General features: G+C 53.2%; 8 protein-coding genes across 10 annotated transcripts; 5 read left to right on the top strand and 3 right to left on the bottom strand.

Moving 5' to 3' along the window:
- Positions 1-299: 299 nt before the first annotated feature.
- On the top strand, positions 300-1,314 carry KVP17_002804 (uncharacterized protein; the record flags this gene model as incomplete). 2 transcript variants are annotated; one of them, XM_068519439.1, is made up of 3 exons in its annotated part: positions 300-334; positions 362-440; positions 469-1,314. In XM_068519439.1, the coding sequence occupies 3 exons, from the start codon at positions 300-302 to the stop codon at positions 1,312-1,314; spliced, it is 960 nt and encodes a 319-aa protein (XP_068373573.1). The 2 variants fall into 2 exon arrangements, with proteins under 2 accessions (XP_068373573.1, XP_068373572.1); XM_068519438.1 differs by lacking the exons at positions 300-334; positions 362-440 and having other exon boundaries at positions 463-1,314.
- A 2-nt stretch (positions 1,315-1,316) lies between these two features.
- Positions 1,317-1,682, bottom strand: KVP17_002810 (uncharacterized protein; the record flags this gene model as incomplete). The annotated part of the gene is made up of 1 exon (XM_068519448.1): positions 1,317-1,682. One exon carries the CDS (start codon positions 1,680-1,682, stop codon positions 1,317-1,319), a length of 366 nt encoding a protein of 121 aa, XP_068373582.1.
- Positions 1,683-1,727: 45 nt separating this feature from the next.
- On the top strand, positions 1,728-4,184 carry KVP17_002800 (uncharacterized protein; the record flags this gene model as incomplete). Its single annotated transcript, XM_068519430.1, has 1 exon — positions 1,728-4,184. One exon carries the CDS (start codon positions 1,728-1,730, stop codon positions 4,182-4,184), a length of 2,457 nt encoding a protein of 818 aa, XP_068373565.1.
- Positions 4,185-4,430: 246 nt separating this feature from the next.
- KVP17_002795 (uncharacterized protein) lies at positions 4,431-5,255 on the bottom strand (the record flags this gene model as incomplete). Its single annotated transcript, XM_068519421.1, has 1 exon — positions 4,431-5,255. The coding sequence occupies one exon, from the start codon at positions 5,253-5,255 to the stop codon at positions 4,431-4,433; it is 825 nt and encodes a 274-aa protein (XP_068373556.1).
- A 239-nt stretch (positions 5,256-5,494) lies between these two features.
- KVP17_002793 (uncharacterized protein) lies at positions 5,495-6,133 on the top strand (the record flags this gene model as incomplete). The annotated part of the gene is made up of 1 exon (XM_068519419.1): positions 5,495-6,133. One exon carries the CDS (start codon positions 5,495-5,497, stop codon positions 6,131-6,133), a length of 639 nt encoding a protein of 212 aa, XP_068373554.1.
- Positions 6,134-6,153: 20 nt separating this feature from the next.
- Positions 6,154-7,065, top strand: KVP17_002787 (uncharacterized protein; the record flags this gene model as incomplete). Its single annotated transcript, XM_068519410.1, has 1 exon — positions 6,154-7,065. The coding sequence occupies one exon, from the start codon at positions 6,154-6,156 to the stop codon at positions 7,063-7,065; it is 912 nt and encodes a 303-aa protein (XP_068373546.1).
- Positions 7,066-8,046: 981 nt separating this feature from the next.
- On the top strand, positions 8,047-9,926 carry KVP17_002796 (uncharacterized protein; the record flags this gene model as incomplete). Of its 2 annotated transcripts, XM_068519422.1 has the most annotated exons (3): positions 8,047-8,473; positions 8,514-9,796; positions 9,825-9,926. In XM_068519422.1, the coding sequence occupies 3 exons, from the start codon at positions 8,047-8,049 to the stop codon at positions 9,924-9,926; spliced, it is 1,812 nt and encodes a 603-aa protein (XP_068373557.1). The 2 variants fall into 2 exon arrangements, with proteins under 2 accessions (XP_068373557.1, XP_068373558.1); XM_068519423.1 differs by having other exon boundaries at positions 8,514-9,847.
- KVP17_002780 (uncharacterized protein) lies at positions 9,856-10,479 on the bottom strand (the record flags this gene model as incomplete). The annotated part of the gene is made up of 2 exons (XM_068519395.1): positions 9,856-10,244; positions 10,284-10,479. 2 exons carry the CDS (start codon positions 10,477-10,479, stop codon positions 9,856-9,858), a joined length of 585 nt encoding a protein of 194 aa, XP_068373534.1.
- Between the last annotated feature and the right edge of the window lie 228 nt (positions 10,480-10,707).

The raw sequence follows: 10,707 nt of genomic DNA, 5'->3' as shown, positions 1-10,707 counted from the left end.
AGTCAAGCGAGGCCGGCCAGCGACAAGTCGGATCCTATAGATACAGCTCCCCTCACGATCTCGGTCGAGTTTGAGAATGAGATGTTGACGTTTGACACGTCAGACGCTGAAAGCTGCCACTCGTCAGAATTTCGGCAACTGCTCAGCTCTGGATCGCAGATGGCAACGAGATGTGTCGACGAAGCGTGCAGTTCTTGTGAAAGCAGCTCTCGTGACTACAACTCGGAAAGCGACACAGAGGAAGCCTTCGTGAACCATTTCATGCACCGGAAAAAGTGAAGTCCGGAAAAAGAATAGAAATGCCCGCTTGTAGCACATTAGAAGAATGTTTAGAGTGAGAAACGAGTTTGTCAACCACTAGGGTGTTCTCTACACTGGATACAGACAGCATAACGCTGTCAGATTGCTCTGCTCCTGACAAGACGTTCGAGGGCACCAAGGTGAGAGCGCCACGATTGCCGCATGCAGCGCCTCAAGAGGCATCTGAAGCAGCGGGATCGAACGACGAGCATGTACGACATCAGACTGGCCGACTTTCCACGAGTCGTCACGAGAGGCGCCGACCTGCTGGAGGAGCTATCAGCGGAAGCAACGAGGCTACGCCACGAAGATACTGATGAAGAAGAGGAAGAAGACCAGTTTGGGGACAGCTTCACAGAGATCGTGAATTCACTGGTAGAACAAGCGCGCGAGCGGTCAATGAAGTACAGCCAGGTACGGGAGCGACTAGGCGTTGACGCCGTTCTCACCACGTCAGCCGAGAGCACTCTGCAGTTTCCGCCGTCTGAGGAGCTGGACAACTTGCGTCTTGCCATCGAAGCTGGACAACAAGTTGTTCACGAAATTGAGGCTGAGGTGTCACAGTTACGGCCGGGACTCGCAGTTTTGGGGAGGACGCTGGAGCAAGTAGAACGTCGGTTGACCTTCGTGGAAGACGACAAGCAGTTCAACAACCTGTGCAACCGATTTGGAGGTAGTAACCTAACCGAGATGTCCGAGGCAGTGCTGCAGGATATGGAGCTTCTGAAGGCTGGTGCAGTGTTCCAGTTGTCAGATTTAACGCCGGAACAGATAACTTTGAAGCTCGTTCCCAGCCAGGACAAGGAACTCTTCAGCGTGCTGCCTGTGAGGGTGAAAGAGCTCCGAGTGAGCTTCGTCTCCCTTTTGGTGGAGATCGTCGCGAACATTGACAAGCTGGACAAGAAACTCCGGCGATCGTTCCGTTCGGAGGTACTGTCCAGTCTTCCGATGCTCAAGGAAGCATTTGCGATGGACGGCCGAATGTGGCGCTTAGCGAGACTTGTATCGTTCTGAGTTCATAATATTACACCTCTGCTATCCACCCCTCTACGCAGTCCCACGACGTGGAGCACTAGCTTCAAAGATCCCACCGTCTTGGATTCAGTGCACTCGCCGTCGGTGAGGGGGTTCAGTGAGTAAACAGAGGTCTGGATGGCGTCGCTGCTTTGGGAGTCGAGGATGGTGACATGCACACCCCATTTGAATGAGCAAGACAGCTTGTTAAGCTTTAGGATTAGCTTCCGACACAGCGCACTGCTCAGCTCGCGTTGGGCAACGAGCTCTATGCTCTGGGCCTCGATGCCCGCTTGCCTAATGGACGCCTGGAGAATGTATTTGACGGCCGGTTCTATGTCTTTGAAGGACCGAACCGTGGATGGCATAGAGAGCCGTGCGCAGACGCTGACAATTGAAAACCTGCACTTTTGATGACGGAGGCGGCAGACCCTCACATGTCTCTCCCTCAGTTGCGCCGGCGAAGCAGCCGCGAGACAGACGATACCCCCTCCACATCGGGGCGTTCTCCGGCGCTGCGAGGCCTCATGATGTTGGAGATGTCCACGTCTCGATACAATCGTCTCCCGTGGAAGTTGAGAACTGCGTCCGTGGGCACATTTCTTGGTTCCGCGTTCGCAGTCCTTTTCTTTACGTGGGTCGCCTTCTCTGGACACGTTTCCGTGTTGTTCACAGCGTTGGTGGTCTCCTCGGTTTCCATTGCGCTTTCTTGGTGGCTGCTCGCGTGGATTCTGCGGTTCGACACTGGTACTGCGCAGATGAATGTCGTTGCTGAGGCGATCAGGGAGGGGTCGGAAAGCTTTCTAGCTGTGCAGTATGGCACCATTCTGCATATCGCGGCAGCTGTAGGCGCTTTGCTCTTTATGGTTTTCATCGTCTCGGGGTCTCCCGTCGCTGGGATGGGTCGATTCGGAGTGGCGTTTCTTCCTGCCTTTACATTTTGCGCCGGCGCAGTTTGCTCAGCGCTGGCAGGCTACAGTGGAATGTGGGTCTCAGTCCGGGCCAATGTTCGAGTGGCCTCTGCGGCTGGACGCTGCTACAACCAAGCTCTTCAGTTGTGCTTTCGAGGAGGAGCATTTTCCTCCATCATTAACGTTTCGATGGCGGTGTTCGGCTTGGCAGGGGCGCTCTCTGCGTCGCACTTCCTTTGGCCTGAGGTTCCCTTCACTACCCTGCCGTCGTTACTTACCGGGTTTGGCTTTGGAGCATCTCTGGTTGCTATGTTCGCCCAACTAGGAGGAGGCATCTTCACCAAAGCCGCAGACATAGGAGCCGACCTCGTCGGAAAGATCGAGAGCGAAATTCCCGAGGACGACCCTCGCAACCCTGCGGTAATCGCCGACCTGGTGGGAGACAACGTAGGCGACTGTGCCGGTCAGTGTGCAGACCTCTTCGAGTCCATCGTCACGGAAATCCTTTCTGCTATGATTCTTGGCTGCTCCGTCTTGAATGAGAATGCCACTATGAAGAAGAACTATGGCTACGTAGTCTTTCCATTGGCGGTGCACTGCGTCGATTTGCTCGCATCCAGCGTGGGGATACTTTCAGTGCGCACCACCAAGGGTATGCCTGTTATGGCCTCCCGCTCTGGAGGGGCACAAGACCCCATGCGAGTTCTGATGAAAGGCTACCTCTTCACCATCTTTTGGTCTGCCCTCGGCTTTGGAATTGTGTGTCGATTGCTGCTGCACGTAGACCACGCCCCCACAGCTTGGCTGAAGTTTGCCATGTGCGGTTTCTTGGGCATGTGTCTCTCGGTCGGTTTTGTGGTCGTCACTCAGGTGTACACCGATTACAAATACTCGCATGTTCAAGCGTTAGCGAAGTCGTCTGTGACAGGACCGGCAACGAATGTCATATCTGGCCTGGCTCTTGGTCTGGAAAGCACAGCAATTCCAGTGGTCATGATTGTCTTTACAGTTCTGGCCTCGTACTATCTAGGCGCCAGCTCCGGACTCAATACCACCGAATCCTCCACCGCAGGGCTGTTTGGAATAGCCGTGGCGACGATGGGAATGCTCTCGAACGCGGTGTTTGTCCTCTCAATGTCGTCACTAGGCCCCATCGCCGACAATGCTGGCGGAATTGTGGAGATGTCCATGCAGCCGCAGCAGGTCCGTGATGTGACTGACCGACTGGATGCCGTAGGCAACGTCACCAAGGCCAACACTAAGGGGTTCTCCGTTGGCAGCGCCAGCTTGGCTGCATTTCTGATGTTCTCTGCGTTCATGGACGAGGTGCAGACCCACAGTGGACTGCAGCTGCACACAATCAATATCGCGTCGCCAGAAGTTTTCGCGGGGGCGCTCCTAGGCAGTGGGCTGGTGTTCCTCTTCTGCGCGTGGTCCTTAGCGGCTGTGGGCGGCGCCGCAGAAGAGGTGGTTAAAGAGGTTCGGCGGCAGTTCCGAGACAACCCTGAGATCATGACGTTCAGCAAGAAGCCTGACTACCACGCCTGCGTGGCCATCTCTAGTCGCGCTGCTCTCAAGGAGATGGTCAAGCCGGGTCTGCTGGCATCGCTGACTCCTGTGTCCGTAGGACTCCTTTTCAAGTGGGTAGGATGGTGTCGCGACGTTCCCTTATTGTCCGTGGAGGTGATGGGTGGCTTCCTCATTTCCTGCACTATTACTGGGATTCTCATGGCTCTCTTTCTGAACAACGCTGGTGGCGCTTGGGACAATGCTAAGAAGTACATCGAAACTGGTGCTTTCGGAGGCAAGAATAGCTGTGCTCATAAAGCATCCGTCGTTGGTGACACGGTCGGAGACCCATGTAAGGACACCGCTGGACCCTCGGTGCACGTTTTAATGAAGCTCGTCAGTACTGTTGCAATGGTTATGATGCCGATATTTCTTCCCTTCAAGACCTAATCACACTCGATATCTGGAGGTAGGAGACCCTCGCGTCTATTGGCCCATTCATAGATATTCCTGTCAATGAGTTGTCGCCGGTGGCTGACGATTGTTTCTTGAGCTGCGAATCTCCCTACAGCTCCTCGATACAGAACAGCGAACGAAAGTAGCGCTGCTAGATATGAGCAGAGAGACATGGCAAGGAGGCCGTTGGCGTTGAAGTTGCTGGTAGTGCGTGGCCAGGGCCTCAGTATTGAGGACCAGTCAGTCTGTGAAGGCATGTAGACCGGGCTTATCATCAGTCCCGCGTCGAAGAGACCGTGAAGAAGCGACGGCCATGCCACGGCGACCACGATTCGACCTGCGTAACCAGACTGGCGATAGCATACCGACGCTGATGTTGCCGCTGTTGAATAAGCCTTTCGCACAGACACCGCTAGCGAATCCTGTCAAGACCACGTGGAAAGGAACCGCGACGCATGCCCTGAGGAAAGATGTCGCCAGGCCTGCGTCGAAGCTATCCGCTGCTGACGACCGAATGTACCGAAGGTTCTCTAATGTGGCAAAACCCGCCCCAGAAGCGACACCACACAACAGCATTCCAGCCTCCGTGTCTACAAATCGCCACACCGCTGGCCACGTGAGCGGTACTCTCTTTTCTCTAGTGGCCACTCTACCAATTACCAACAGCTTGGCGAACTCCTCGACGGCGCCCACTGCGACGACGATGGTGACGGCCAGAATTATTGAGCACTGTGACGTACCCTCTGAACTGAGTCCACATATCCATAAGGGGAGAGTAACTCCATGAAACATGACCTCCAAGACGATGGCCACGAATACGGAGACGAAGCAGCCGGTCCAGAACATTTCCAAGTAAAGGTTTCCGGACAGCGCTTCCGGCACCGGTTCCTTCAGAGCGATCATGAGGAGTACACCGGGCAAGACTCCGAGTATAGTGAGCAGAAGGCCATCTCCAGTGCCGTCTCCGAAGTAGTAGAGGCCCGCTAGGCCTAGCACCACGCTTACATGCACAGCTTGTGGATGACCTCTCCAGATCGCAAGCTGGTAGGTGGACCGCCCAAGCATCTTGATTTGATGTATTCCAACAATATAAGCCTAAATCAGTGTGTAGTCAAGCCTTGGGGAGAGGCTTAATCGCCTTCTGACGGTTTAACAAGAAACGAGCCAGGTATCATGTCTCTCAGTTTCTATGGACACATCAGCCACTGAACACTAGTAGTCGATAGGCGTAGCGGCTTGGCAAGTTACTCTTTGATCTACACCAATAACAGCTATTTCCGCTGAGGTACGACACTTATTCAGAGATGAATGACGACTTCGTCGATGAAGACACTCAGATGTACCACGAGTACCTCAACGCGCTGAAGGCGCACTGGAGCTCCGGAGTTGCTGCTAAGATGCTCAACGATGCCGTCATGAGCAAAGTTGTGGACCGATTCAGCCAGTGCGCGACCAGCAAGAAAGTACGGATTCTGACGTCCTTCCTATATCTTCCAGAGGCCTCGCGCAAGCGGTATAAGGACGACTTGCGCCGTGTTGCACTGCAAGCTGAAACCGACCGTGATGACTGGCTGAAGAAACTGGCAAAGTTCGTGGTACCGTACGTTACTACTGGCAAGATCAATCTGAAGGATATCGATTCGGAAGTAGCATCCCATGTGATTCGATTTCTGGATGCACACTCTAAGGAAACTCCAGATGTACAATATTACCAGCGCACAAGCATAGAGTGGCCTCATGTGTGGGATAACTCCGAGGATGACGTCAAACAACTGACGCTGGATGAGTTGTTGGGTTTGGCGAGAGTCAGCAAGTTGTATGACCCCGAGATCTCCGCCTTTAAACCTAATCCCAATCCTATCGACGGAGTTGTGTCGCACATTCTGCAGGAAGGGGTCAGACAACTCAAGATAGTCAAGGTGAAGTCGTCTGACAGGAAATAATTCCTGTGACAGGGTAATTCATGAAAGCTGACGTGGACCGCGCCCTCCACAATGTAGGTGTCGTAATGGCTAACGTACAGTCTCCGCTGAAGCAACGCCTGGTGTTGGGTCAACTCAACACCATATTGGAGGATGGGTACTGTTACTTTCCTGCTATGATCGACATTAGTGGTCTACTGGTGGATCGGGGTCTCACGTCGTGTTCTTCGTTGCAGACACTCATGAGGGGGGTCTTCCCCAGATCCGCCCACGTGACCGGACTAGCTCGGGCATTTAGACTAGCTGCCACCTTCCTGTGTCCCGAGCTGTTGATGGCGATCGACCATCACTGTCCCGAGCCATCAGTCGTGGGTTGGATTGAGTCACTCACAGTGTCGCTGTGGGCGGATGCTGACCGTTGGTTTGAATTCATTCACCACTGCACCCTGAGCTTGCTTCTCACAAGGCTGCTCGTCGCTATGGATATGCTGAATCGGAGCAGTCGGCTGTCGTGTCTGTGCGAGATGGATAATCATCACCTAGACAGGCTGCTACCCGGTTTCGAATGGCCAAATACGACTTCGTTCCCCCCTTTCCTTGACAATTTCCTCGACTCTGGGCAATTCCTAGAGACGTCGCTCCCGTGGCTGCCGTGCAGACCTAACCAGCTGTACGTAACGTGGAGGCAGGAGGCGAGTGGCTCGAACAGAACTCATTTCGTTTGCCACGCACCCACGGGTTGTACGAGGATCGGCACTGTCAGTTGCAGCTCACTCGGCCGGATTTCCCGTCTGGCCAGCAGAATCCACAAGCCAGACGACGCAGACTGGGTGGAGGTGCGCGTGGGGGCTGCCCTCGAAAATAGCAGGTGTCGGAGTCGGCTTCAGCAGCTGATGGTTGAACTGACTTCTCGGGGCTTTCATCGTGGGTCAATGAAGTGCACTCTTAGCTAGGCATGGTTCTGTTTAGCCGACTGCCTGAGGCGCTTGATTCGCAGATCCCGCGGCCTCTGCGTCACACGCGATCAGACAAGCCCATATATGTTCCATTCGCACGTTTATCATACCGAATCCGTCTACGAGATCGGAGAAGACCCAGTACCGAAGGGCCTCCTGTTAAAATCCTTCTCGATACGGAGCTGCGCGCCCAAGGAGTGGTTGCGGTGCCGTGTTCTGTCCCCAAAGCATCTCGGAGTCGGTGCGACTCCCAAAATAGCAGCTGCTATTTGTCCTCAAGTGAAAAAAGCGAGTTGCCAAGCGAAAACGACGATTCACAGCGGTGAAGTCGCAGGGCTGATTATATGGCGATAACCTGCAAGCCTGATGTCACTGCATCGTTGAAATCTAGGGAGTGGGGCGCTGTTTATGTCTGGTCTCTGTGGAATTTGGAGCAATTACCCGAAATGATCAAGAAGAGTAAGTGCTGCAACAGCAAGAGACAGGACGCGGCTTCGACGTCATCAGATTACTCTGGCACCTCTTACTCCAGTTCGAGTTCCTACTCCTCTGCGTCTTGGACTGAGAACGCCACTACGCACGACAGGTCTCGTGTTGCGACCCACAACACACATGACCACAGCGCTGCACATCAGGTCCCGCAACACGTAGCTCCGCAAGCCCAGCGCTTCCCCTCCGAACGGATTCACAACGAGGACTGGGAAGGCAAATCTATCAGTGCTTCGAGCTGCTCGCATGCCCAGTTTTACGCCCCTGACCTGGCTATGGGCAACCCTGGCAAGCAATACAACAAAAAAAAGCGAGGCTTCGGAAGTTGTCTCAACACCAACGTCTCTCGTGGATTCTGTGGAGGATATTACTAACTGTGTCTACGCGTCGTTTAAACCCTTTGAACAACATCGAACTGCCTCAGAACTTGTTAATCGAATGAATTAAAAATTCTGCCGGTAAATCTGGAATAAATACGGCCGGAAGCTGATGGAGAAACTTGACAGAGTGCTGGCAGAAAACGATGCCACTCTCACGAAGCTTGGGGTAGAAGAATGCGATTTGGTTTGGTTCGTTCGGTCATTGCGAGGAAGAAAACGTACACACCCTGTCCCTGGCGTTATCAACCGAGACCTCACCAAGGATGACTTGTTGGAACGCTTGCAAGACGACAACAGTTGGGCCCAAATTACTATTGGAGAGAAGGAATTGACATCTATTGACGACTTATTGCTTGTCCAACGGCTGTCGACGATGCAGATGCACATTGTATCGGCAGGTTCCGTACAACTTTCCAAGGATGTGGATGAGTCGGAGCGCATGGAGATTGAAAGCAATGTGCTGAACTACTGCCCGCAGATAGACCGGCGAGGAGTGGGTCGGTACCATCTGCTACAGAGAGCGAAAGCAGCTTCCAGTGGGTGGCCCTTGAAAATGATTCTATCTAATTTCTCCAGAGATCGCACTGCTCGATTTATTCCAAACCAGTTCGCCACCTGCCCTAACTCAGGCAGAAGTAGACTACCTGGACTCGGCTGACCCTGAGGAGGTTCTCACGTCAGGTACTGTGTATTGCCTCGGCGACGCAAACGACAGCAATTCTCGACCTACTACTGCCAAGAAATCATCACGGGAAGCCGAAAAGAAGCCGGCGAAGAGCAGCCAGAAAACTTCAGCACGGGGCAAGAGAGATAGTACCGCTGACTCGGAAGAGAAGATAAGTAAGAAGCGAACTGGGGACGACATGAGCACTAAACCGAAGAAACGTAAAACTACAGAGGACTCGGAAGAGGAATCCAGCGATGAAGATATAGTATTGAATGACGAAATCCAACAGAGGCAAGATGTTCTGGCGTTCTGCGAGGCATCCAGCTTTGTACGAGAGTTCAAGGGCAATAAGAGAAAGCATGTAGAGAGCTGGATGCAAATCCTATCTCACCTTTATTTGGTTCCCACCAGAGTCCAGCAGCTGGTCAGTTGCTTCCCCGCGACGCTGATGAAGCACTATCCCCGACTGAGACTGGCGCCAGACGCGCTGGAATTGATAGCGCGCAATACCTCAATCTGGCTGGCTTACTACCATGTGATCGGTCGATGTTGTCTGTACCTGTACCTCCGCGCGTCTGCTGTTCGCTTGCCGTTGGGGCTCAGCGCTCAGCAGTTTTTGCGACCGTACGAGATTGTGGACCACACTATGGAGTTCGTGACGGATGTCGTGGCCGGTGAGGAGTCCGTTATACCTGTATCGAATCCTGTGATGACTGCGGCTCTGGCATTAAAGCAGGCGCCGGTATCTTTGTCCACATCGGTCACTGTTTCGACATTAGCGAGCTTTTTTCGAATGCTGCGAACGAAGGAGAACAAATCATTGAAAGATGATCTCGGGCCCTCGAAAAGACTCATCCCGTTGGGCGACCTACAGGAGGGTCAGCCTTCTCCTGGAGAGCTGCTGCTGGCGTGGAGGTTGATGAGCGACCGGGGCGATCTCGGAGGCCGAGGAGGTCGTCTTCTCAACGGTGCCAGCGGCAGCAACATTTCCCACGACGAGATGGTGAAGCGGTTACAAGTGCTCAGAGAGACAGAGTCTGTCGCCCGCAGGAGTCGTGAGCTGTGGGAGAATGCCCAAGGAGAGGGGTTTCTCAACCCTTACGGCGAGATGAAGCGCGCTTTAGGCTTGCAGCTGCAGCAAGCTGGATCTCGCAAGTCGGGGGAGGACGCTGCAGCCCCACCCAATGCTATGGTGAGAGACTCAAGGGGACTTAACACAGTTCATTCAGCAGGAATGGGTTGAGTTGCTGGTTATGCTTCGAAAGCTGGGGCGTCTCCTGCATGTCGACGTCGGCCCGACGATCGATGCTCTGCCCTTCTAATCAGACGTTGTCGATACTCAAAATTCTGTTTGCTCAGTTGTCTCATCTTAACTGCCAGAAGATTGGACACCTGGTCTTTCTTGTAGAACTCCTGAGTTTCCAAGTGATACCATTGAAATTTGGGAAGGTACCGGACGTGCCACGTGTCGAAGTAGTCCGGGTTCTTTTTAAGGTTGGAGACCCCACCCACTTCTTGGCCGTCCAGCTGTTTCGCCGTCCGCTTCGCATGTCGCTTGTCCTCGAACTCCACCCAGCCATCAACATACCGACGTTGTATTCCTCCCACCTTGCCGGTCTTGCGTCTACGATTTGTTATATCTGGAAGACATGAGCTGCTAATGAAAGCGAAACACTTACATTCCTCTTCAGGATTCAGCCAGCAATTGGTAACTTCGCCAAACTTGCCAAAGTAGTCAATGACTTTGCTCCTGGTGAACGATTTGGGAATCTTAGACAGGTAAATGACCCCCTTTGGGACGACAGGAGCTTGTGGTTCCTCAGCGGTTGCGTCCGACACCTCACGCGACACACCAGATTCTGCATGACCAGCCATCTGTCAATCTTAAAATGACGTTTTTTGGTGCAACGCGCGTCTACTACACTCGTAACAACACATGATACTCACCACTCAGAAACGGATTCACGTTTGGTTCAAGGTGATTTCTTCAGCACACTACTATTTAAATAATTCGGGGTGATTTCTTTAAACCCTTTATTCTTTCGAGACAAAACGCCGAACGTTGCTACATAATAGACATGATTGAATCGTCAAGAGATGAAC

Source organism: the organism of the source record quoted next (assembly GCF_019968985.1).
Source record: "MAG: Porospora cf. gigantea B chromosome Unknown PgB_NODE_50_length_53917_cov_118.396, whole genome shotgun sequence".
NCBI classification, from domain to species: Eukaryota; Apicomplexa; class Conoidasida; order Eugregarinorida; family Porosporidae; genus Porospora; species Porospora cf. gigantea B.
Note: the sequence above shows the minus strand (reverse complement) of the source record. Positions and strands in the feature narration are given on the sequence as shown.